The sequence below is a fragment of the Topomyia yanbarensis genome, chromosome 3 (genome assembly GCF_030247195.1).
Source record: "Topomyia yanbarensis strain Yona2022 chromosome 3, ASM3024719v1, whole genome shotgun sequence".
NCBI lineage: Eukaryota > Metazoa > Arthropoda > Insecta > Diptera > Culicidae > Topomyia > Topomyia yanbarensis.
Window position 1 is genome coordinate 374,881,820 of NC_080672.1, and position 27,018 is coordinate 374,908,837.

The window sequence follows — 27,018 nt, forward strand, 5'->3', positions numbered from 1 at the left end:
TAATTGTATTGTCAGCCCATGCACTCTAAGACAACTTGCAGATGATGGCGTGGTTTCTGTTACAGGACCAAAAGCCTTAAATTTACAACAACCACTGCAAGATAGTTTGGATAATTTATCAAGTTGGGCTTTGAAGTTAGGCATCGATTTCTCTACGGAGAAAACAGAGTTGGTTGTTTTTTCAAGGAAGCGTGATCCAGCTCAGCTTCAGCTTCAGTTGGTTGGTAGAACGATAGCCCAAGTCCTGACTTTTAAATACCTTGGAATTTGGTTCGATTCTAAAGGCACATGGGGAGGCCACATTAGGTATCTAATAACGAAATGCCAACAAAGGATAAATTTTCTGCGAACAATAACTGGATCATGGTGGGGTTCTCATCCAAGTGACATGATAAGATTGTATCAAACAACAATACTTTCAGTAATGGAATATGGGTGCATCTGTTTCCGTTCAGCTGCGAACACTCACATTATTAAACTGGAACGGATACAGTATCGCTGTTTACGAATTGCCTTAGGTTGCATGCAGTCGACCCATACGATGAGTCTTGAAGTACTAGCGGGAGTTCTTCCTTTAAAAGACCGATTCTGGGATCTTTCTTCTCGTTTACTTATTCGATGTGAGGTTATGAACCCACTGGTAATTGAAAATTTTGAAAGACTTGTCGAGCTTCAACCCCAAACCAGATTCATGACAGTGTATTTCAATCACATGTCACAAGAAATAACGCCTGCTAGGTATGTTCCCACATACGTCAATATACTAGATATTCCTGAATCCACTTTATTCTTCGACACGTCCATGCAAGCAGAGATTCGTGGAATTCCGGATCATCTACGCTCGCGGGAGATCCCTAAAATATTCACAAGTAAATATCAACACATAGACTGCCTTAAAATGTTTTACACTGATGGGTCACGAATCAGTGAGGCCACTGGTTTCGGTATTTTCAACAATAATTTTTCAATTTCTCTCAAACTTGCAGAACCCGCCTCTGTTTATATAGCGGAACTAGCAGCAGTTCACTATAGTTTGCAAATAATTAATACTTTACCCCCGAACCATTACTTTATCCTCACTGATAGTCTCAGCACAATTGCAGCTCTACGCTCAAAGAGGATTGATAATCACGATCCATTCTTTTTGGGGAAGATACGAGAATCTCTGAGTAACCTGACAAGAAAATGTTATAAATTTACCCTAGTGTGGCTCCCCGCCCATTGCTCTATTGCGGGCAATGAGAAAGCTGATAATTTAGCCAAGATTGGTGCACTAGATGGTGAAATATATGAAAGACCCATCGCTTACAATGAATTTTATAGCGCTTCTCGACAGAGGACACTTGCTAGTTGGCAAACATCTTGGGACAATGGAGATATGGGACGATGGCTACACTCAATTACCCCTAAAGTATCAACGAAGGCATGGTTCAAAGGATTGGATGTAAGTCGGGACTTCATCCGTGTGATGTCTAGGCTCATGTCCAATCATTATACTTTAGATGCGCATCTCCGTCGTATTGGGCTCGCTGAGGGTAATCATTGTGCTTGTGGAGAAGGTTACCATGACATTGAGCATGTTGTTTGGTCCTGCACTGAATATCGTGAAGCCAGATCACAATTAGTAGATTCTTTACAAGTCCGAGGAAGACCAATCCATGTTCCTGTTAGAGACATCCTGGCGTATCGCGATCCTCTATACATGGAACTTATCTATCATTTTCTAAAAACAGCGTCTGTCAAAATTTAATTAAATTCATCTCCTCATACTCTCATCCAAGGCTAATCATTCACCAATTAAAGGAACCTAGAATATTTAGTTTTTAAATTTAGACAATAACAGAAAAAAAAGTAAATAAATACACCCGAAAATACTATATCAGTATGAAATACAACAATGTAAGGAAAAAAAGCAAACAATAAAGTGATTTCAGTGTTAGTTTTAGACAAAGTACTAGTATAGTTAAAATTAGTCTTAAGGATTTTTGCTATGTAAAAAAAGAAACTGGCGTAAAAAGCTATTGCAAATGCCGTGTCAAATAAACGTATGAAAAAAAAAAAAAAAGCACCCGGTAGAATGCATTCTGCAGCACATTAGACATCCGAAGTTTCCCGAAGAAGCTACCCGGTTGGGCAAACATAAGCAGCAAGAATCCAACGTTCACGAAGCAAGTTACCACCAATCGATGAACTCCGGCATATAGAGACATCCACATGGAAGGTTTACTGTAGTTGAACAGCAGGAAAAGTGGAGCCGATAGGCAAAATAAGACCAGCATCGGTACCGTGATGTACTGCAGGATTCTATACAGCTGTTTCGGAAGAGAAAGTTCAGGAATAGATTTGTGTCACAGGATTAGAGATGGACCTCCAGTTACCCTTGATTTTGCCAACAGCAGGTTATCGTTCTGCATTTTGTGGTAGATGATCCCCACTAGCATCCCACCAAAGTAACACAGGCAGTGCGTTTCCGTCGCTTGGTAGGTTCGCGTGAACCACTCATCGTACCACATTACAAAGGCGCTTTCCCTGGAAACGATATAGACCTTGGAGTAGTTTGGCGAATGTACTGCAATTTGAGCCGAAGATTACTTAAGATTTACCAGCATCATAGCGTCCATTGAGTTGTAGTACACGTTCGCCATCGGCAGAGCGATTCCGACCACAAGAAGAAAATATATGATTGGTCGCAGTAAACTATTGCATCTGTAATTTACTAGAAGGTAATTAGTATTTTCAATTTTAATTCAGAATGGGAAAGGGGTTACTTCCAGAGCACCATAAGAATCATCAGTCCAACGATGAACAGTTGGATGTCAGCCGCCAAGTACCATGTATGAATTAGACACTGGTAAAGAAACAATTATAAACATATAACATATCGATTTATTATCTATGAAGAAACATAAGGTAAGAAATTATTTAATTTGTTTATAAATGAGCAGAATACATAAGCTATTTCATAAAAAATATCCGATTTTTTCCAGAAGAACATGCAAAAACGCAACTTTTTTTATTTATTTTTTTCCAAGCATCGAATAGTTTCGAGTTATCAATGATTGATAATCAATACCGTAACAATACCACCCAACTATTTGATAATATCTTTTGATGTAGTATCACTATTTACAAACAATCCAAAATATCTGGTGATACGTGACACAGTCAACAACTGGGACAGCAACAAAACTAACACAGCCATCAATCATGATCGCTTCTTATAGATCGTCACATTCTGCATGAGTTTCAGCCACTTCGTGTTCAGGAACCAACACTGCCTAACAGGCACTGCCATGGAAAATCCACGTTCTCAGGTCCTATTCATGGAAACGCTAATCGACACAGTCATACGTCAACTCCGATACCCTATCAAAGTATTGTGTAAATACGTTGACGACCTGTACCTTTTAGCTTCAAACGACAATATAGAAGAAATTCTGGAAGCATTCGACCGAAGAATACATATCAAGAAGACTGATATCTCTTTCCTTCCTCCATACAAATAAGAAGCGAAGTTACAACACCTCTGTTGTACGAAGGTAGGAAGCTCAACGTAAAAGTATATATGTCACAAATCAAAAAATCAATACTGAGGCTAGTTTTCAGCTTTGGATCAGCTCAAGTGCGGATATAATCGACTGATTCCTTCCAGGCCCGGCGTCACACTTTTAGCCCGAATGGGTAGTAAGCGTAGGGAAGGGTAATAGAATATGCATTGGTCTCAGTGTCGCAATACACACGCTTGCAATATATTTACATTAAATCAATTGGGGTGTGTTGGTTGTGTGCCCGAGATACATGCATATCAGATTTCAGATTTATGAATAGGTCCAAAATTTCGAGTGGGTAATTACCCACTCGGTTATTTTTGAGTTGGTAGTACTACCCATTAGGGTGGCACGAGGATGTATGAAAAAAATTAAATACCGCAGAACCAAGTTAGAAAAATTCGTAATTCTTCAACGAACTCCTACGCCAAATCTGAATCAAATCTGTTGGAGCATGTTTTAGCACAAATGATTCAAAGTTTGTATGGAGTTTACTATGAGAAAATAATACATTTTCATTAAATTCATAAATATGCCGCTAGGTGCACCTGAAAAATACATTGTATGCTACATTCTATAGATTCAGTCAAGTAGAACAACTTCTTCTAAAGACAGTTCATAGCTATGACAACTGGTTCATGAGTTATTGCAAAATTAAACTTTCGTTGCCCTGAAGGTTATGAAAATTGTACTGTCTCTGGCTACCCGGCGATCTGAACCTTCAATCAAGTGAACCTTGACATATTTGTTGTGATCACCAGTTTTACTGTTGGTGCAAAGCAGAAATATAGTCCAGATGGTGTCGTCCGAAACATGTGATCTAAAGGACTTGGGATCGAATTGTGTAATAGAATTATTTTTATGTAATTTTTTTTGTACAATAATATACATTGAGCAAATTAAAATTGAAACGAGCCAGAAGCGGGCAAGATTCCCGTTATTTTGAAGCTCAACCGATGTTCACCATATGGATACTGGAGCTGGAACTGGAACTGCTATAGAGTACCCCGTAAACTTAAGGTTAATTGAGTAAGCCGGGCAATATTTGCCACTATACGCCACTATAATCCGGCCATGAAGCACGATTTGATTTTAACCAAAACTTAACGAATTATCCAGGGATTAAGATTAGAGTAGCTTCGTGAATATAACGTTAGAACATAAATTTACTAAAATAAAACAACACTCAGAAATAACGGTTACGATTTCCCTTATTACTTTATTTGAAACTAACAATTCTACATAATAACGTTCCCGCTTTACAGGCAGCAAAAAAAATAATTAAATATTAAAATTTAGAACCGAACTCATGTCCTTCAGACTGTCTATTTATGACGCTCGCATCTGAACTATAAATCCGCCTATGTTGATAGCTGCCTAATCCGGTTTATGACTAGCATATCACGGTTAACTTGATTGAAGTATCAGCCAGAGTATCCAGATAAATTCAATTTTCACCAACGATGTAGACAATTAAGCACAGTATAAAGAATAACTTTTGAACCAGAAGTCACAGCCTATTACACTCTTCGGGAAAGTTGTACACGGTACTCATATCTACCGAAATTAGCATAGCACATATTTTTAGAATACATAGGAACGTGTCTACGAAATATTGAATAATGTGGATCGTTTATCCATGTTAAATCACATACAAACTTTAAACCACTTGTGCTAAAATATAGTGCAACCTATCAAATCAACATTTTGCATGGTTGAATGAGGTCGTATAGCGAGTAGTTTTAAATCGGTTCTACTGAATTCTAAAATTTGTGCCACCCTACTACCCATACCACCCAGGCTATCCGCCGGCCCTGATTCCTTCAATCCTAATATGAAGCTCACTTACTGATGGGTTTCACACCCATCACTGAGCGATAGAAAATAACGATCATAGAGAGATAGAATTAACCGTGATGTGTCCGACGCGGTACCCGGGTACCTTTTTAGGTTTCAATTAATGAAATTCTCATGTTTTATCCATAGCTGGAAATTGAAACTTTGTGACATCTTAGAATTTCACTAAGTTAAGCTTTTGGGTTAATAATATTGTTGATATTGTTAAGAGGGGGAGTGAGGAGGGGTTCCTGAATTTTTTTACTGCGTAACAGGCCGACGTGGGTACCCGGGTACCCACAAAACTGAAATGCCAATAGCTAATATAATTTTTAACCGATTTTGATACTTTTAAGTGTTATGGATTCAGGAACTCATCCACTTTTAGACTTGGTGAAAATGAATATGGTTACTTGATTCGGTTCCCGGGAATCCGGATTTCCGGAAGTTTGTTCCGGTATTGGGATACTGTTTGTGAATTTCATTGAAATACTAGCAATATGGGTATCAAAATTCTTGGAATTGTATCAGAAGGCTGTATCTTGCGGTTTTGGAACTGTTTGGTGATTTGAGCCCGGAATGGACATTCCGGACCAGGTTCCCTTGGGGCCGTGAGTGGCCATTCCATTCCAATTCCACTTTTCATATTGCCATAGGGTCCCTTAACAATAAATAACAGACTTCCGAGACAATTTGAAGAGTTTTGATACTCATTTTGCTAGGACATTATTAAAATTTACAAATCATACCCTAGTACTGGAACACTACTCCGGAAATCCGCATTACCAAGAATCAGATCCGCCCATCCGGTTCTATGAATCCAAAACATATAAAAGTGTCCATATCAGTTAAAGCAAACCATAGTTATGAGCATTTCATTTTGTGGGTGCCCGGGTACCCTCGTTGGCCTGCTAAAGGTGTTTTTTTGTTGGACACATAACTGTTAATACATCGCTTGTCGTCCCATCAGTAGATGAGTTGTAAATATATGGCTTAGCGATAGAATAGAAAGATGAGCGATGTTATAAGATACTATTTTTGAGCATCTTGGATAAGAACTTGGTTCTCATAATGATGGAATTTTATTGTAGAATGAGATGTATGCACAATGGTTGACTAAAAGACGACGAAAATAGATGTTTACCACCATTTTCAAATTCAAGCTGGAGACTTCTGGTTACGCAAAATCCTCTATCCAGCTTTTTACGTGCCATAATGGCGGTCTGAATTGTTCAGTTCGTAATACATTTAATGGCCCTTTTTGACAATAATCGTTTACGTCAACCACCCAGTTAGATTAAGTCATCCTACGTTAGTCCAATGCGTTGGATGTTTACTCAACGAACGCCCGACATCTTCAACTGGGCGCTGCTGTCAAGTTGGCGTAAACGGTTATTGTCAAAAAAGGGCAATTAAACGTATTACGAACTGAACAATTTAGACCGCCATTATGGCACGTAAAAAGCTGGATAGATTTTTCTACGGCTCATGTACGTACACGTCACATGACACGAAAACTACATCACTTGCTGGTGGTAAATAATAAACAAATGCGGCAAAAGCAAATGGGTTTGTTTTCAACCACGAAACTGCATTAGTGTTCGTGAGACCGACCGACAAGAACTCAATTTCAAACAGCAAAAAAAATCATGTAACTATACGTCTTGCCAAAAATGTAAGTTATTCGGTTTTTCTTAGGTCATTCAGTCTGAGTTTTACATCAAAAGAGTCACAATATTTAATTTCACATAACATAACATGTAAATCCTATAATCGGACAGAAAAATACGTCGCTACGTTGTTTACGTCAAATGTAATATTCATTTTTTCTAAGAGTGTGGGTATTTTTGAAATAAGGTTCACGAGTACACGACGGAAATCGATGTTTGGTGCTGTTTTGAAATTCAAGATGGCGACTTCCGGTTATGCAACACCCTCTATAATTATAGGCGGCTCCAGCCGGCTGGCAAAGGGGGGTACACCTTTCTGATAAAAAATGTCGAATTTTGGAAACCTATTTCTTAATACGGTTCGTATTTATAGATTTGCGAATAGTTGACAAATCGCATCATCCTTGAATGCTATTCTTTTTTCTATACTAATCGTCCGGGAGTCCATTTCGCCATTGATTTTGTTAACATAAACAACACGTGGTGAATGTTTTGCCTTTCTCAATAGAAAGGTATTGCAATTGCTCTGAAAACCGACTTTTTAACGGAGGCCCGGAGGGCCGAGTGACATATACCATTCGATTCAGTTCATCGAGTTCGGCAAATGTCTGTGTGTGTGTATGTATGTGTGTATGTATGTGTGTGTGTGTATGTGTGTGTATATGTGACCAAAAATGTCACTCATTTTTCTCAGAGATGGCTGAACCGATTTTGACAAACTTAGTCTCAAATGAAAGGTGCAACGTTCTCATAGGCTGCTATTGAATTTCTAATGGATCCGACTTCCGGTTCCGGAATTACAGGGTGATAAGTACGAACACGCAGAAAATGTCGATTTTAATAAATTCTGCAATGAATGTATAAAGGTGAAAAATTTTCCAAAATATGACCACAACTGCTTCGATTTGTAGTATTAGGTCACTAACATCCATTCAAAGTCTATTTGGCCACATTGGCCACCATCCTCGGTTCCGGAAGCCCCGGCGGAAGTATCTAAATTCAGAATAACAGTCACATCGGTTTCTCGGAGATGGCTAGACCGATTCGACTAAACTTGGCCTCAAATGAAAGGTATTGCGTCCCCGTAAATGGCTATTTAATTTCATCACGATCCGACTTCCGGTTCCGGAGTTACAGGTTGTGGCGTGCGATCACATAGCAAATTGTGATTCAAACTGATACTCCGATGAAAGCAAAAAAGGTAAAAATTTCGCTAAAATGTCTCTCAAACAACTTAAATTTGCTGTTCTAGGTCACCGACGGCCAACCAAACTTTCGTTGACTACATTGACCACCATAGACGGTTCCGGAAGTGCCCGGGAAAAGCGGCCATCTTTCAAAATTTACGAACTCACATCAGTTTCCCGGAAATGGTTGGGCCGATTTTCACAAACTTAGTCCCAAATGATAGCTATAATATCCCCTTAGATGTCTATAAAATTTCGTACGGATCGCTAATATGGTTCCGGAAATATAGACTAAACCGTACGGTTACATATGAAATTCCCATATAAGCCGGAACTCAAATTTTTTTTTTTCAAGGGGGGGACCCCATGAAATTTCAGAAATCGAATTCGTATTTTTGATGCCAAACATCTTTAAAATGCATGAAACGTAAAGATTTTATGTTATCTCGAAAACATTTTTTTTATAAAAATCGACTTTTTGGGACTTTGCCGATTTTGCACCTTTTTGCCTTTCTCATATAGAAAGGTTATGCAATCACTCTGAAAAACGTCAACCTAATCCCGGCCCGGAGGGCCGAGTGTCATATCCCATTCGACTCAGTTCGTCGAGATCGGAAAAAGTCTGTATGTGTGTGTGTATGTATGTATGTGTGTGTGTATGTGTGTGTGTATGTGTGTGTGTATGTGTGTGTGTATGTGTGTGTGTGTGTATGTATGTGCGTATGTGTCAAATAATGTCACTCATTTTTCTCAGAGATGGCTGGACCGATTTGCCCAAACTTAGTCTCAAATGAAAGGTGCAACCTTCCCATCGGTTGCTATTGAATTTTGGATCGATCGGAATTCTGGTTCCGGAATTACGGGTTTCAGAGTGCGGCCACACAGAAATTTCTCATATAAACTATAGGAAAAATTAAAAATAGAATTTTTATTTTTGATGCTAAATGTGTTCAAGGTGCATGAAACGTCGAGATTTGATGCAAACTCGAAAAAAAAATTTGACTACGATTCACTTTTTTGGATTTTGGCACATTTTTGCCTTTCTCATATAGAAAGGTTATGCAATCACTCTGAAAAACGTCAACCTAATCCCGGCCAAATTTTTTTTTCGACTCGTTTAGTGTTTCTGGATTTTAACAGGGGCGTAGTTGATGGTTTACGGAGAGGGGTTACACCCCCGCCCCCCCCTCTACTGTTCGCGCCCCTCCTTTAAAAATCTCCTTAAATCACCCCTCAGACCACCACCCCATCCAGCCCTCATACCCCTCCCTTTCAACCCCATCATCTTTAAACCACCACTGTATCACAAAGCATACCAATTTAAGCTGGGGAGTCGTTCGTTCATGGGACTTTCGCCCTCTTCACATACCCAGCCCCGCATGACAAAATGAGTTAGCAAGCAGATAACATTGATCTAATGATGATTAGGCTAATGGAGTATGATATTTTTTTGTTTCAAGTGTTTCACCGTCGACACGTAGCTCATCAAGTTCGTGGCTGGCATGCCATTGTGTATAAGTGCAAAGTGTACTAAGAATGTAATGGACATTTCCACAATTATGTTGAACATAAAAAGCCTCCGTGCCATAGTTTAGAGAAATGAGAAAGGCACAATTGCACCGCTAGGTGGATTAAAACAGGTTTTTCAGTTCAATATTACCGTGGCTGTTTTTTCTTTTTCAAAATTTTAGAACTCGAATAATGATTTATTTTCCTGTATATAGTTGTCATGTGATGTATAATAATAAAATGTAATATATGCATTTAAAGCTTTTAATGAATATAAACAACGCACACATTCTCGTGATTCATGATTGAGAAAGGCACAATTGCACCGCTAGGTGGATTAAAATAGGTTTTATTTTCCAAATAGTGAAGTCGAATTTTGCGCCATCGAACAGGATACAATGGGTTATATGAAATATTATATACAAACTCAGAAAGCATTTACAGAAAAACGAAACAATTTTTTAATAATAGCTTCAAATTTCAATTCTGTATGATGTCATGGGGCAATTTTTCTGACCCAACACCATATATAAATTCTTGAACCTTGAAGAACTCCGTGTACAGTAATGTGCCCATATTGCTTCCTTGTGTGACTCCTGATTTGTTGCTAAACTGAGAAGGAACACGAAGATGTAAGTACTGCATTTTAAACAAATAAAGTGCTTGTCAGTCAGTGAACGTTTATTCGGCCGAAATCATCCTTTAAATTGGCATCCTTTCCATTTCACTGATTTAGGCGAATTCATCGTTCCACGAAAAGCAGATTTCCGTAAAATTAAGACAATTTTATCTCATGCGTTAAGGTGGTCTCAGTATTCATATTGGAGCCAGTATTTTCAGATAACAACACGGAAAACGAAATCAGAGAACAACTAGCACAAGTCCAAGCACAAGTGGTGATTCAACCACTTTCAATAAAGGTTAGTCTACTGAGAAGCGTCGTTTCTCAGTCGTTGACCATAATTGATTGAAATCCAATATCTTAATGCAGCCTTTAAAGGTTTAGAGTACCTTAAGCTCAATCTCAGTTGAAATGCTGATGTTTTACACAAGGAAATCTCTTATGACAATTGATTTTTGGTTTATTCATTAAAAATCTATGCCATTACGGTGAAAAAGTTGAACACTGAACTGGGCGGCGAATCCGTCTTCAAGGAGGCTACAAATGTCACCGAGCGAATAAACAACCTAACCGTAACCCCAAACAACAGAAACCGGTCAGAACCCGGGCCTGTTATCTGTACGACCAGGTGCTGACGAAATTTGATGGATGTGTCTTGATCGGCGATGAAATTTATGCGAAAACCAATTTCAAATAAATCCATGGGCTCGAATTTTACAAGGCTACTTCTCCCGGTTTGGTAGCAAATAAAAATTTGTTTTCAAAGCAAATGGAACTGCTCCTGTGGAAAGAAAATCAGCATTAGCAGTCCCATGATGGCCCAATTACGCTATGGCCAAATCTAGCCAGGTGTCATAACAGCAAGGACATGCTTCAATGGTCGACAATGGGGTCCAGTTGTGTGTGTGTGTGTGTTTTTTTACTTGGTGGTAAAGCTCTTACGTCGACCCAGCATACGCTCAATAGTTAGACCATACTACCTTTTTCGTCCATTGTGTGCCAGAGTGAGGGACTGAACAGAAAAGATAACTCTGAACCCTACTCCTCTAATCTCCACCCAGGAGTCCGACATTTGTCTGATCCCCCCAGATTCCATTGGAAATGGCTACTTCGCGGGAGGCTGTGCTCACGCACTTCCCTTGATTCCAGGTCTAGCTGGTCGTGCTAGTTCGCTGGTCTAATAACCACAATTTCAGTCCTGCACGCATGATATTCTTCATGCGCTCTACTCTGCGTTGACCAGTTGGATGCTGTGGTCGATCCAGCGATTCCGATATGAGAATAGCTTCCGGTGTACTGGTATCCCGACGACGTTATACTGGTGGTTTGTCGCGTTTGGTGCTTCTCGGCATAGCCTAGCGATTCAAGCCGGCGATTCGCTACGGACTACTCGGATTAGTCCCCGATGGTGGATTTTTCCTACTTCAACGAAGAGTTCTCCAGCAGTGGAAGATCTTCCGAAACCGATGCTACCCGGGCAGATGCCGGTCGGTCCTGCGATTCTGGGTCAAAGACGACCTTTTGCCGGTGCTACTTCACGATCTACTCGAGCTAATCTCTAGCCTACTCCGACGGAGAAATTTCCCGACGTCGAAAGTTCTCTCGAAACTGTTATCGCGATGCTGGTAGTTCAGGTATCGATGTCAGTCCTGCAATTCCGGGGGAGGATGAATTCTGGTTCTCATGTGCCCCGACGATCTATCGCCGACGATGCGTGTGCTCAGTCTAGTCCCCGGCGATGGATCTAGCCTACTCCAGTTGCACCTGCTGGTCTACTTTATCTCTCTTCAGCAGACTGACTTTTGGAGTGCCAAGGTCGATCCGGCGATTCCGGTTGAAGTGTAACTTTCGGTTCATCGGTACCTCGACGACCCGAAGCCGTGCTACGTTGCTGGTCGTTGCTCCTCTCGCCATCTTTGTTGCAACGCTGACATGATCTGAACAACTGTTCTGTTCATCGTTTCCCATTTTTTCCGTTCACATTCTTTGGACAACATTGTTCATGTAAACGTGCTCACTGGACTGCCCAGAAAAATAATAAATTTTTGAAAACTCGATCGACCCACCCCTGAATCGATTCCCAATCTCACCAGGAGTACTTGTACAAATTTTGAAATAAATCGGACAAGTCTAGCTACCGGAACAACGTACCTGAAGTTTGTGTGGGATTTTTGAACCATTTTTATGGAGAAAACCCACTAGCTTGCATTTTTGCCACTAGGTGGCACTGTATGCATCATATTATGACTATAAGTGAAAAAAAGAAAGATAATTTAATTGTCTACAACTTTGACTGACTGCTAGTGAAACCGGCTTTGTTGAAAGAAGGTATTAAATTTTTAACGAAGTTAGTGTTGGCGCCCTCTATGAGGTAACATGTGGAACTAAAATGTTCCAACCAAAACATGGCTCGTATCATTTACTAACATTCTTCTGAACATGGTATTGAGCTAAACCTAACCATTATTTCACAAAAATGTTTAGTTCGTAGGAATCGAGTACCATGCACTGCTAGGCCCCATGCAAAACTGACTCAGACATCACTTCGTTAAAAGTTTCATAACTTCTTTCAACAAAGCCGGATTGACTAGCAGTCTTCGGCAAAGTTGTAGACAATTAAATTATCTTTCTTATTTTCACTTATAGTCATAATACGATGCACACAGTGTCACCTAGCGGCGAAAATGCGGGCTAGTGGGTTTTCTCCATGCAAATTGTCGAAAAATCCCATACAAACTTCAGGCACGTTGGTCCGGTAGCTAGACTTGTCCGATTTGCTTTAAATTTGGAGCAAGTACTGCTGGTGAGACTAGGAATCGACTCAGGGGTGGGCCGATAGGGGTCCTTTTTTTTCTTGTCACTCTAGTGCTCACCGACAATGGTTCTCATTTCGTTTGCTCATGCTCGAATCGCGGGCACTCGAAAACCACATGCTCAGGTGTTTCCTCTGCATCACCACACGCAATGAAGTACGGCGATCTCGCGTGGCTGAATTTATTTCTTGAAACAGCCCTGCCCCGACAAGAATCTTGTCCTGTGGAAATTCACTTCACCGTGCTTTCGGTTCATCCACATCAACAGGCATGGAATTAGTCGCTGTGTCCATACCGATTACAGCCTTATCCCACTGCTGTTGCCACTTGCTTAAGGTATCAGCTCAGGCTTGTTTACGGACTCCTCTCGTTCCTCAATCCGTCACTATCTTCTTCGAATAGAAGTTTATGGGAATCGTTCCAGCTATCACGTAGGCTGGCTCTGACGAGATAGTTCGATACGCGCTTGATACCCGCATGGGTATCAGCCTGAACATCCTCTTCGTCTGCACTACCGTCACCCATGCAGGTCCTGCCAGTAGTCACTTTTTACTGATCGCCGAATTGTTGGGCATGGTCCGAGATAGTGCTGAGATCTCTTTTACGGCCCTCCTCCCGCATGCGTGGTCGATGTGCCTATTAAATCTTAACCCGTCGTCTATCATCACTCCCAGTTGTCTAACTTCCCGCGTTGAGTTGATGATACACTCTCCGACCAAAATTTTTGCCTGCTGCACTGCCTTGCGGTTGAGCTAACGTCAGGTTCTTTTTATGCATCCAATCTTCTCAACATCGATTGCCTCCGTTGCGAGTACTTCTACTTCCTCTAGTGATTCGCCGATCACTAGGAGCACCAAGTCGTCCGCAAAACCGACAATTTTCACGCCCCTTGGGAGGCTCCGTCGTACATAGCATTCCAAAGAGTTGAGCCGAGTATGGAACTCTGTGGAACGCCCGCTGTTACGGTTACACTTCTTTCCACCACTTAATCAATGTGTTTACTTAAACTGCGTCATTCTGCTGATGAGTGTGTCATTTAACTTCAGTTGTCACCGGATAGATTTCTGGAGGCGATGGTATTTTGATTCTTGTCAAGCTTTAACTCTAGGTTGGATATTCTGGTTGCAGTTGAAAATTGAAATAGTTGACTTGCGCCTTTTGATTTTTCTCCTATTTTCAGCGTGCGGAACTAAATCGCAACTGCCGTAGATGAGGCGCAAGTTGATTCTCTAACATGTACATAAGATGCGCTTTAGTTGCCCACTCTGCAAATAGGGAAAAAACAAAAGCCGCAAGTTCAATTTTTCGATTTTCAGCTGCAACCAGAATATATTCTATAGAAACGTGACGCGTGCGAGACAAGACGCAACGTCCTATAGAGGGCAGCAACGATCCCGTCGGGATTCCCGGATTTTCGTTACAACTATTACCGGTACCACAACCCTAGTAGAAACTATACTTTACTTGTTACTAACAAAAATTCGAAATCGCCTTTGTTACCAAATTTAATTACTTGGTTTGAAAAAGTGTTACAAAGAGCAAAACAAACTAATTACCTTGTTGATCAATTCTAAAATATTAGCATGTTGAAGTAGGAAAATCCAAAATATCTTTTTACCAAAACAGTTTCTGGTGAAAGAGGGGGGGGGGTCGTTGGGGCGCTAGTGAACCGGAAGCTACGCTCCACCCGAAATCACCGGATAGACCTCAGCACTTACTGGCTGGCCCGTTGAGTAGGCCAGATCCACCGCCGGGGACTAGATCGAGTAGATCGGGACGACTCGGAGAGATAAATGGCTCACAGAAACGAACATCGGTATCAGGAGAAATCTCGGAGTAGGCTAGATCCATTGTCGGGGACTAGATCGAGTAGTTCGCGAACAAGTAAGGGCGAAAGCTGAATGGCTCATTGGGGAAGTACAGCGAAATGGAACGAGAGGAAGCCAAAGGGCTCAAGAAATTGTGGTGCTAAAACCAAAGAAGAATCGTTGTCGGGAGAACTTGCTTCGCCGGGGAACTCTCCGTCGGCGTTAGCTAAATTTACCGCCGGTGACTAGACCGAGTAGACCGCGACTAGACACCACCAGTCGCGAGTCGTCGGTGCACCAGCGAACCGGACGCCCTGCTCCACCGGAATCGCCGAACTGACCTTGACACCAGGTTGGTTGGCTCGGTTTCGGGAGAACTTCTCTCGCCGAGGAATTCTCCGTCGCCGTAGGCTAGGTCCACCGTCGGGGATAAGACCGAGTAGTTCGCGAAGAAGTCGGGAGCTCAACGAGTAAATGGCGCTGAATTGGACGAGAAGGGAGTTGCGATGCTAACTGGCCGAGTCGTGGTGCTGAATGGCATAAGGGAGGCAAGGGCTCGGTGAATTAGACAATCTGAAGTTTGCCGCCCAGTTTGCCTTCGTAGGGGAGGAGCACTAAGTCTCGACTCACAGCCAGCTTTCCGACTGCCATGCAGAAATTGCCAGCAACGTATATGCATTTATTCAGTCATTGGCTGAAAATTTGTGGAATTTAAAATTACAAACCTGCTCTCCTGGCCGATAATAATTGTTGATGAACAGTAAATTGGTCCACCACTTGTCCCGGCATATCGTCCTAATTATCGGCACGACTGTGTACGCCGATGGACTGATCTGAAGTCGATCAAAGATCGAGGTGCTGAACAGAATTACCAAAGCATACACCGGCAAGGATCGGATAAAACGATTCACCACTCCCATCCAGAATGGTTTGATGCTGAATCGCTTTCCTTCGGTATATTTGATGAAGTGCACTGTTAGTAGAAGTCCACTGATAGCGAAAAACACGTCCACTTCGAATGGCATGAGCGCTAGCAACATTTGCACTCCTGCGTTCGAGAGGTACTGAAATACAGAACGATTAAGGACTCTGTCTATCAGCAACCATCTTTCATTGGTTAATCCAGTACCTTCTCCATCGCTTCCGGATTCTGGCTGGGAGTCACCCCCAGTCCTATAATCACGTGACTGAATGCGATGATGGTCGTTACGTACACACGGATAGTATCCAGAAAGCACAGGTCCTGCTGGATTGGATCCGTCTTCGGTTTGAATGTGAGTCGATTGATGTTTCGTCTCAGGGAGAACGCCGTGAGCAGTTTAGTCTCTGAAAGAACAAGTGTACAATTAGTCAGCAACTTCAGCTGCATGCTCGATGATGGTCACATACTTTTACCCTTCAAAGGCATTCGATAGTGATTGGGATCCTTCGCATGCCGGGAATCGTATATGGTAGATGCGAGCGCGAACAGCAAAAGTAATAGAATGGTTGCGTAGAATACGATATCCAGATAATCTGAAATTTGTAGTTCAGTTTAAGATCATCAGCGTTTATCATTGATGCAAGACAAACGAACCGGTTTTTCTAGTCGAATTAGTAGTGCAATACTCAAGTTCCGAGTAAACGCTTATATTGTACTTAGTCTGTATTCGGTAGTTTTGGCATATATTCACTATCGTACCATACTGGTGTCTGTAATTGTGGATATTTGGCACCATCCAATCATTAACAATGTACTGGAAATAGGAGTAAAAATCTTTCAGATAACCTGTAAATGTAAAATATTTCAGAAAAATCTTTTTTTTTAATCAACTGTGACACTTATATTAGATATATTAGAATTTAGGAGCATTAGGCATTATTACGGCTCCAATTCCAGCAAATCCCATTTTGAAATTAGTTCCGCGAGGTATCTATTTGCAACCTGTCATAAATTCGTCACACATGAACGAGGCTCACTTTTGTCACATGTGTCTCAACCTATCTCCTGCTTGAATGCAATCCCAAACAACTGATTGATGATAACCTTGTCAAAAATTTCCTCATCCATTCTATTTCACTTCCTTCTATTATAATCATCAATGAATTATCAACCTTCTTCGAACAATATTACCGAAAACGCAATAAGAGTGGAAAATATATTACCCCCATTAAGCCACGATCAGAACCACGCCGTAGTAGCATCTGATCAGTGACATTACCATATTATTCGAAATTTGGTTAAAAATGTTTGCAAGAACCGATGAGATTATCATATTTTCGTTCAATAAATAACCCCCATGCGCACCTGTACCTGTAGCGAGACCGGCATTCTACGCTAGAACACGATATTGTATTGACCTCTGCGAGGGGTTTTTCATCTCTGTTCTAAACAATCGGAAACTAGTTTTTGTTTAGTTTTAATCAAGATCAAACCGCCAATGCCGCCAGAAGGATGGAGGCTTGGTCATGGGGGTAAAAACCTACGACAAGAGGAGACAAGTGGCGTCTTATTTTTCTTTCTCGCTTCATAACGTGCCATAATGAAATATTGTTGGCCTTTGGTGAGCCTGGTTAGCATTTGTGCTGATGCCTATGGTTGTAAACCCTGTGAATATATACAACAGAATTTTCAATAAAATAATCGCGATCAAGAGTATCCTATTTTGCAATCATTGTCAATTTGGCTCTTGAGACTTTCAGGAAAATCGCATTAGGAGTTGTCTTGATTTAGGCCACTGACAGAGTGCCTGCATGAAGCTGAGCTGGGGCTGTTAGTGACCTTAAGTTTTGATATACAAGACACCTGCCTATAGCAAATGGTAGGGATGATGTCATAATGAAAGCTGCGCATCTGCGCGGATTTCCTGCTTTTTTTCTAATATGCTCAATTTGATTTGCTGCAGGCTTCTTACTTTTCGTGATTTTACCTACTAGGTAATGCCAAAATTATAAGACAGTAAGTGACCGGATTCCTTTTGCATTCTTTTCACAATTGCTGAAGATTATTGCATCTCAAAGATCGTACTTAAACCAATGACTCACAAATCCTACTGCATTTAAAAGTTCAATTTTATTTTTATTTATGTCTTTCTATATGCAATATGCGCAATATACGGTCATTCAAGATAATTTACATGAAATTTGGATGTGCACTTAAAGTATCCAGAATAGATCTTGCAGCACTCTTTTTCTTCCTAAGGATAAAATAGATAAAAACTACACCCAAAACAATTTCCTAATCCAAAAAAAGCATTACATCCTTTCGTGCATATTCCGAATTAGAATCATGCCTTCTTCGCATTGTAGACCAAGCATAGTTACTGCATTATACCAACACAGATTGATTCATAATGAAATAAATTGATTGAGAATACACGCTACCATCTTATCTGCCCGGCGCATGTAAAAGTATTAGTTGGTTTTGCTTGCTGAGTCTCCAAAAAAGGTGGTGTATTCTATACATGAATACCTCTGTGGTGTTTGTAAAAACTTTTGTCTTCATACACAATTACGCTTTTTTGTCTGCGAACAGCTCAATTCCAACCACACTAAACGCGTGAACAGTTTACGTTCACGAGAGTGTGTGATATACGCGTTATTTTCCCATAGCGAATGGCTTTTGCCGTAAAATCAACGCTCTTTCATTCTATGCTTCAGAGAAGAGTGGAAGAAAATGATTTGTGCTCTGATTGATTTGCGATGATCGTTGGCCAGGGCGATGATGTGCGCTCAAGAGGATGACATGGCGTCATATTGGCGTAGTCAACATAAAAAAAATTTTGTAGCAAAATTAATGAAATTTGTCTAAATACAAACGAGAAGCACTTTAGTTTCGATCAAATTAGAGAAAGTGTGCATTGTTTTCTATTGTATACTGCAATTTGTTGATGACATTGCAAGCGATTTTGACGTTGTCAAACTGACCCCCATTGATCGGTTGAAAAACGATGTTACCAAAGAGAATAGTGAAAGAGACGAAGAGTGAAAATCAGTCAAAACGGCAACACTCCCTTTATGATGATTTCAACACTAGAATTTTGGCAACCGCTTCTACAGGCAGCACTTTAAATGACTCCTATTATATTTTGAAAACAAACCGTATGTCGATCGATGGATTTGTTTATCAAACGATGTGCATTTCGAAACAAAGAGATGAAATAATTCTAAAGCTTATTTTTACTCATACATATACTCTAGAATGCACCTTACAATCACGATTGAGCTAAATTCTGACGAAAATTCAAATTTCTTTTTTGATAGAAGTACAATACTTATCTCCTCCAACTCAGGCATGAGTAATGTTTATTTACATTGCACGATTGGTCTGCTCAATAAGGTATTTTTGGCTTCACACTATTCGTCTCTTTCCCTATTCTCTTTGGATGTTACCTATTGAGTTCTACAAGATGACGACACGAATGAACTTATGATGAATGAAGTTCATGTTTGGCAATTCTCGATGGTTTGTTTACTTTGTCAATTGCGTGAGTGCGAGTGCAACGGGTGCTCATCTGTTACATTCGAACTCACGTAACTCCCATGTAAACAAACCACCGAGAATTGTCAAACAAAGTTCATCCGGCTCATTTTGTGGGGTTATGTCGGTTAGTGTAAAACCTAACTGTCAAACTCTGTATGTAGAGATGGGGATGCCTGTTACCTGTGTGCGCTGGATTCGCATGTTCGGGAAATAATACAAACTGAAATAAGTAACTGCCACTGCTGCTCAAAAGTGCAAAACCATGTCATCACTGCGTTTATAGTTTATGATACTTTAACTTAAATACTTTTACTGTGAAATACTGATATGATATCACCTGAAAGTACTGTTGATATGACGAGTGCCAGAAAGGATTGGCGGACGGCTTCTATCAGACAACTGTTGGAATTTGTTAGCCCAATGTTCCCATATAGGTAACTTTCTCCTACGTATAGTGCGCTTAAATAATCATTAATCATTATTAAGGTTGGAGAGAGAATCGGCAAAAATCAAGAACGAAAAAAGCAGTTTTTTTCCATACCGAGTGTTAGATCTTCATAAAAATCAATCAGCACTACTGTAACAACATTTTACATAAGCTGATTGATTTTTTTTGAAGATCTAACACTCGGTGTGGAAAAAACTGCTTTTTCTTGTTTTCGATTTTGGCCGATTCTCTCTCCAACCTTAAGTTTTATGAATTTATCTAGTGGCTAGAACTCGCATATCGCTGGTAAATTTAGGGTTGAGAGAACGCCGAAAACTCAACATAAAATCAACACATAATCATCACCCACACCCCATCAAGTTGATGATGCTATAAACTGTTCTCTCCAATATGCAGCATGTGGTCAGTAGAAAGGTGAAATGGAAACAGGTCCTTGAGCGTGTATTCGTATTTTCAGAGCGCACATGTATCCGAGTGGAGATGTCCTTTACATGTGTATTAGTGAGGAGTCATTTCAATACTAATACTCCGATATCGTTAAATTCACTAATACATTCCCAACTGTGGGTTTGTGTAAGTTTCAGTGGTGTAATCGCCATTTAATGCATTTTTGTCCCGGACCAATATCGCTTTCTATGCATTATACCAGTTACAATGCAAAATTCTCATTAGAATCATGCGTATTTGCATGTAATTCATACGGTTCGCGTTTTGGGTGTACGAAGCGTATAAAACGTATGACTAAATTAGTTATGGATATGCGTATCAAGTTTCTCTACCCAGAAGCCGACACTAACTTAATGACAGAAGTAAGCTTGCACTCCAAAAACGTAGACACGACTTGTGGTCCTGGGCAAAATGGTTTCACCCAAATTTTCTTCTAAAGGAAAGATACAGCATAGTGCATATTGCAGTTCACTAAGTTAGTGTCAGATTCTGATGAGACGAACTAAAAACGCATATCTATAACTAATTCAACCAATGTCACGAGAATTGGCCTGAATTTTTAAATTAGATTATATCTGGCTTTGTAGAGGAGTCGAAACTATATTCGATGTGATTTTAGAAGTGTTTTGAGAACGAAAGCTTTTTTCCCGTTACCTAATTCATATGAAGCGAAACCTAAAGCATAAAAGTCCCGGAATAACGTTCACTTATATCGTACATGTACGAAGAGGATAAACAATCCGTGCTACGATGAAAGTTATGCGAAAAAGCGAATCAACCGTTGTAGTAAAACACATCACGATGATAATTCTTACAACGCTTTCAGGTAGCCCTCTAAAGTACCTCTAGTTTCCAAGTTAAACGACTGCTAATGCCAGGGGTATCAGATGTTACGACACGTATTCATTTTGAAGGCATTTAAACTTTTGTGAAGACAATTTTTTACATTTGAAAACAATTTATTCGGGATTGGGCGTAGCGTAGTTGGTAAATCGATTGCCTTGTACGCAGCGCACCTGGGTTCGAGTCCCGACCCCGCCAATAGGATTAGAAATTTTTCATAAGGGATTTTTCTAACCCGAAGAGGCGAATGACCTTAGCGTTAACGCCTGTATAATCGAAAAAAACCGATTCGGAATCTTGGTTGTTGAAGACCAATGAAAACATTTATGCTTTTCTCAATAGAAAGGTATAGAAAACTTTTTAACTGAGGACCGAGTGTCATATACCATTTGATGCAGTTCGTCGAGTACGGCAAGATTCTGTTTGTAAGTATGTTTTTTTTACTTTATGATATAGCTTTTTAACGACCCGGCACACGGTCAGTAGTTAGACCATACTACCGATTACGTCCATCGTGTGCCAGAGTGAGGGACTCTGAACAGAGTAGATAACTCTAAACCCTACTCCTCTAAACTCCACCGAGGAGTCCGATATTTGCCTGATCCCCCGGATTCCATTTGAAATGACTACTTCGGAGGCAGACACTTCGCTTCGCTCGGTTCCAGGTCTAACTGGTAGTGCTGGTTCGCTGGTCTCATAACCGCCATATCAGTCCTGCACGGCACGATATTCAACAAGCGCTCCTCTCTACGTTGACCAGTTGGATGCCGTGGGCGGCTTGGATGGCTTCCGGTTCAATGGTTCCCCGACTCTATACTGGTGGTTTGGTGCTACTCGAAGTAGTCCCAGACGGTGGAGCTAGCCTACCTCGGCGGGGAGTTCCCCGACGAAAGAATGTCCCCTGTCCAGCGATTCCGGGTGAAGAATTGCGTTCGATTCACTGGTGCCCCGAAGATTCAAGCCGCCAATTCGCTACTGACTACTCGGAATAGTCTTCGATGGTGGATCTTTCCTATTCCGACGAAGAGTTCCCCAGCAGTGGAAGATCTTCCGAAACCGATGGTACTCGAGCAGATGCCAAGGTCGGTATAGTAATTCCGGATGGAGGGCAACTTCCAGTTCAAGGGCGCCCCAACGACCATTTTCTGGTGCTACTTCATGATCAACTCAAACTAGTCCCTGACGGTGACCCTAGCCTACTTCGATGGAGATATTTCCCAACCTCAAAAATTCTCTCGAAACAGTTATCTCGCTGCTGGTCGGTTAGATGACGAGGTCAGTCCTGCGATTCCCGGTGGAAGATGAGTACCGGTTCTCAGATGCCCGGACAACCGATCGTTCGGCGATTCGTTCGATCAGTCTAGTCCCCAGGGATGGGTCTAACCTCAGGTTGCATTCGCTGATCATTTTATCTCTCTGCCGCTGACCGATTTGTCGAGTACCAAAGTCGATCCAACGATTCCGATTGAAGTGTGAGCTCCGGTGCCTCGACGACCTGAAACCCTATACACTTTTTGGACAATCATGTTAACATCCTCATCCTGAATGGTTCTCATTTTGAAGCAGGAATTATTTCGGCTTAGCAGTCTTTCCGTTATTGACACAACCTAAGTTGTGATTATTCCGACGTTTCGATGCAGGATTCACATGATCTTCAGGAGACAAATCTACTTGATCGTTCCTCGTAGATTTGTCCCATGAGGATGATGCGAATCCTGTATCGAAACATCGGAATAATCACAAGACTACTTACCCTAAATGTTCCAGATTTAAAATACAATGCGGTCGAAATCTTATAATCAAAGTTACCATTTCGTTTCGCTTGTGCTTGTATGGCGGGTATTCGAAGACCACGTGCTCCAGCGTTTCCTTTGCATCTCCGCACGCGATGCAGTACGGCGATCTCGCGTGACTGAACCTGTTAAGATACTTCTTGAAGCAGCCATGCCCAAACAAGAACTGCGTTGTGTTGAAGCTCACATCGACGTGCACTCTGCTCACCCACACCGATAGGGAAGGTATTAGTCGATAGGTCCATCTACGTGCTATTTTGCCGCGATGTGTACCTCTTTGTCTGCAGGGCCATCACCCATGCAGTTCCCTGCGTATCAGAGCACCGATGTGGAAACACTCGCCTACTGCTGACCGTCGAACTGTTGGGCATGATCCGAGATAGTGCAGAGATCACTTTAACGGCCCGTCCACATGCAAGGTCGGTGTGGCTATTAAAGCTTAGCCGATCGTCTATTATCACTTCTAGTTGTCTAACTAGAAGCACCACTTCGTCCGCAAAACCGACAATCTTCACGCTCCAGGGAAGACTCAGCTTCAGCACTCCGTCGTACACAGCATTCCAAGGAGTTAGGTCGAGTATGTAACCCTGTACATTGCCAGCTGTTACTATAACAATTCTTTTTCCGACGTCAGCTTCGTAGATCAGTTGCCGGTTCTGAAAGTAGCTCCTCAGAATCCTATAGAGGCGCTTGGGAACTCTCAGTCTACACAACCCAACTTACACTGTTGAAGGCGTTTTTACGTTACTTTTCCGACTGCATCCAACAGACATGCCGATCTGTATGCTGAAGGTTCTTCAAGGGGCTTTCCGAGCAAACGGAAAGCCCATAATACCCCTATGATCATGGGATTTGATATGGGTGTTTGAAATGGGTTCAACCCATGAAAACACCATTACCATGGTCCGGTAGATCCCATATAAAATACCATATGTTAGTGTATTTATGGGGTATTGAGACCATTTTATGGTGTGTTGATGGTTGTGAATTTTGGCACGGACCATGTTTAAGGTCTTTTCAAGGAACTATGTGGTGTTTAAACCCATAAGTATTTGCTCGGCTTGCCTGGCTTCGGCAACTACACCAACTTTTATCGCTTCCAGATGTCGGGGAAGTTACCATCGTCGATATAATTTTGCAACGCGGTCCTAAACATTTCCGAGTTCGTTAGGACTGCTGTAGGGATGTCGTCTAGTCCCGGGGCCTTCCTGGTTCTCAAGGCTTTTGCAACCACTATCAGCTGCTTGTTGGTTACCCGAGCTTCTTCTTCGTAGTCATACTGAGTCCCGCACGGTGTGGGCGGCCAGGCCGTCGGATCATGTCATGGAAGTAGCATTTCTACAATGACTCTCATCCTCTCCGGCCACCTATCCGGTGGTATTGTCGGTCCTCTTATTTTCGCAAATGCAACTCTACAGACGTCGACCCACGGATTTGAAATGGCGTTGCTGTAAAGGTCATCTAAGCAGGCTTTCTTACTGAGCTTGATTTCCTCTTACCGCCTTATGCGCTGGTCTGATAGTTGCTCTTTCAGCGACGATGTGGGCTCTCTGCATGTTCCTACGGGCTCGATGCCAACATGTACGTAGGTCAGCAATCACCGAGATCCACAAGAAGACTGAGCGGCGGCTGTAACTTGGTTGACCCTCTCTTGGCATGGTTGCACCGCTCGCTCTTGCTAATGCGTTATCACTTTGTCTGCACTAAAGTACAGATGATTGAACAAATGCTTCAAAGAAGACTCTCTTGTCGAGTTTCATTGTTTTCACCTCCGCTCGTTTGATTAGTTTGGTGATTGCTGTGGGTGTATTCCTCGTACAGCCTCCAATTCAAACTTCCAAACTTCCCGGGGATGCAGAAGGTAACGCCAATAACTGATTCTCGCCCATCCCGGCGGTATGGTTCGATTGTACCATCGTTTGCAACTTTTACGTTAAGCTTTGAAAAGGCCTTGAGTAGAATACTCCCCCTTGAGTTGGTGAAGCGACTGCCTCATTCTACTCCCCAAGCGCTGAAATCGCAGGCTATATCGACTGGTCTCCGATCGATAAGTTCTTCTGTCAGTTTATCGAGCATTTCTGTGAATCAATCGATCGTCCACCGCGGTTGTGCTATGTCGCAGTGGTTGAGGCTCCACTGTGACTTCGTTGCAGTCGCCTGTTTGAAGGCTGGACACCGTGGAGTCCCCGCAACGTGGTTGTTACCCGTGCACAGACCAGAGAGCTCGTAGCCTATCGGAAGTCTTTTGCGTTATGGCTTTCTTCCCCGCATCTTCTGTACAATTTGCTCTTTTTTTTAGAGACGAACCAATGCGACCAGTGTTTAGATCTATTGTGATATGTGAATTTGCTCTTGCCAGATCCTTTGCAGTTTCTAGCCAGGTGGCCGAGCTATTGACACTTGCAGCACACTTCCGATCGCTGAGAGATACTCAATGGACATACTGACCAGCCGATATCGATCTTCCCGGTTTTTAGTGCCTTGTTTTCTGCATCGACTGGGAACCTGGCCGAAGCAGCTTGCGTACCCAAGGCCCCTTCCTCATTCGGATCATCATCAGCAACGTCGTCCAATTCGTGATCCGTGTCCTGTCCATTAACACTCGCAATGATCAGTATGCCGTAGTCAGGATATTACTGGCGTTGATCCGGTTTACACACTGGTTGGGTTAGGGTGCTTTTATTGTTAAGATCTTTGATTTCTAAAATCTTCGGATCTTAGCAGAAGCGGCACAGACACGCTCCGTCAAAGCTGCCTTCGGAATTGTGTCTTTTTAAAGAGGTTTAACATGGCCCAATGCTGGCCAAACTCCACCACATTCTAGCAAAACTCCCCAACTCGCAGTAGTAGGAGGAGAGGTTTGGTCGTAAAGCCATCCTGAACTCCTGTCTCTGCTGCCCCCATGTGTGTATATGTGAGTATTAGACTGGTTTATTTTTTGACTTTTAATTCCACCAGGCTCTACTGATTCCTTTTATGGCCCTTAGTAATTGTGCAAATTTTGGTACCGATCGGTTGTGTCTACGGTCCCTCTAAAAATTTCAAAGTTTATATGGAAATTAGTATGGAAAATCGGTTAAAATTGAAAATAAATTCTTAAAAAATCACCTCATCAATGAATTCATGAGAACACTATATATTTCTAAAGGTATTCTTCTACTGAACACATTCGTAGAACATTGTAAGTTTGTGTAAATTCGCTGAGAAAAGTTATTAACTAAAGAAGTAGCATGACTTCAAAACAAGTGGATTTTATTATTAATCATAGCAACCACTATATCCCACTATATCAATCTCTTTATTACGTCAGAAAACTCCAAAATGTGCCTATATGTTTGTTCTATGTAATGGTGTAACCTGGCCTTAAAAAAGGAACTTTATTTGTAACCCCCAAACGATTTTTTATAACCGAGCATTTATGATTATCAATTAATATACCCCACCTTATACGGCACATCGAACTTAGGCTGCAAAAACTGAGTCTTTTCCTGATCGGATAACATTCTCACTAATTCCTCACACTGCTCCAAACAGATTCCGCGGGTCAGAACACTATGTTGATGCTGAAATGAGTATCGTGAATATTTCTGAAAATATAAAAGTTGCATCAGATTCTCCCAGACACCGGTCCCAAAGCACCTATCATTACTTCAATAGTTCTCCAAATCAACGATCGGCCGTCAGGTTTCACCACACTTTTCACAACACAGAAAACCCCAGCCGGATTTGATCTGAAACAGGCTTCGATGCTTTCGTACTGAAACAGTTCCGGCATTTTCCAATACTCGCGCACTGAATAAAAAAACATAAACAAAAATTGGAAAAAAATAACATCTGCTCGAAGGATATGAAGTGGAACTGGTCTACTAACTGTTGAACTGCACATCGATTTCAAAGCCACTGGTCACGGTAAACCACTGAACGACGACAAAAGTCACGAAAGAGACCAAAGTTTGTCTTTTCATTGAAATACATTCACGAAACTACACTATTTTCGAACAATCAGATCGACAACCAACCGCGGATCACGCA

At 41.6% G+C, this 27,018-nt stretch overlaps 1 protein-coding gene across 1 annotated transcript; it reads right to left on the reverse strand.

Annotated features, from left to right (window-relative positions):
- Window positions 1-2,066: 2,066 nt before the first annotated feature.
- Window positions 2,067-27,018, reverse strand: LOC131688249 (uncharacterized; the record flags this gene model as incomplete). Its single annotated transcript, XM_058972437.1, has 11 exons — window positions 26,858-27,018; window positions 26,636-26,778; window positions 26,430-26,573; window positions 16,570-16,729; window positions 16,383-16,508; window positions 16,123-16,319; window positions 15,719-16,057; window positions 2,769-2,848; window positions 2,593-2,706; window positions 2,379-2,529; window positions 2,067-2,312 (listed from the first exon to the last, which is right to left on the reverse strand). Coding segments are annotated over exons 1-11 (1,794 nt in total), but the record flags the coding sequence as incomplete, so codon positions are not given.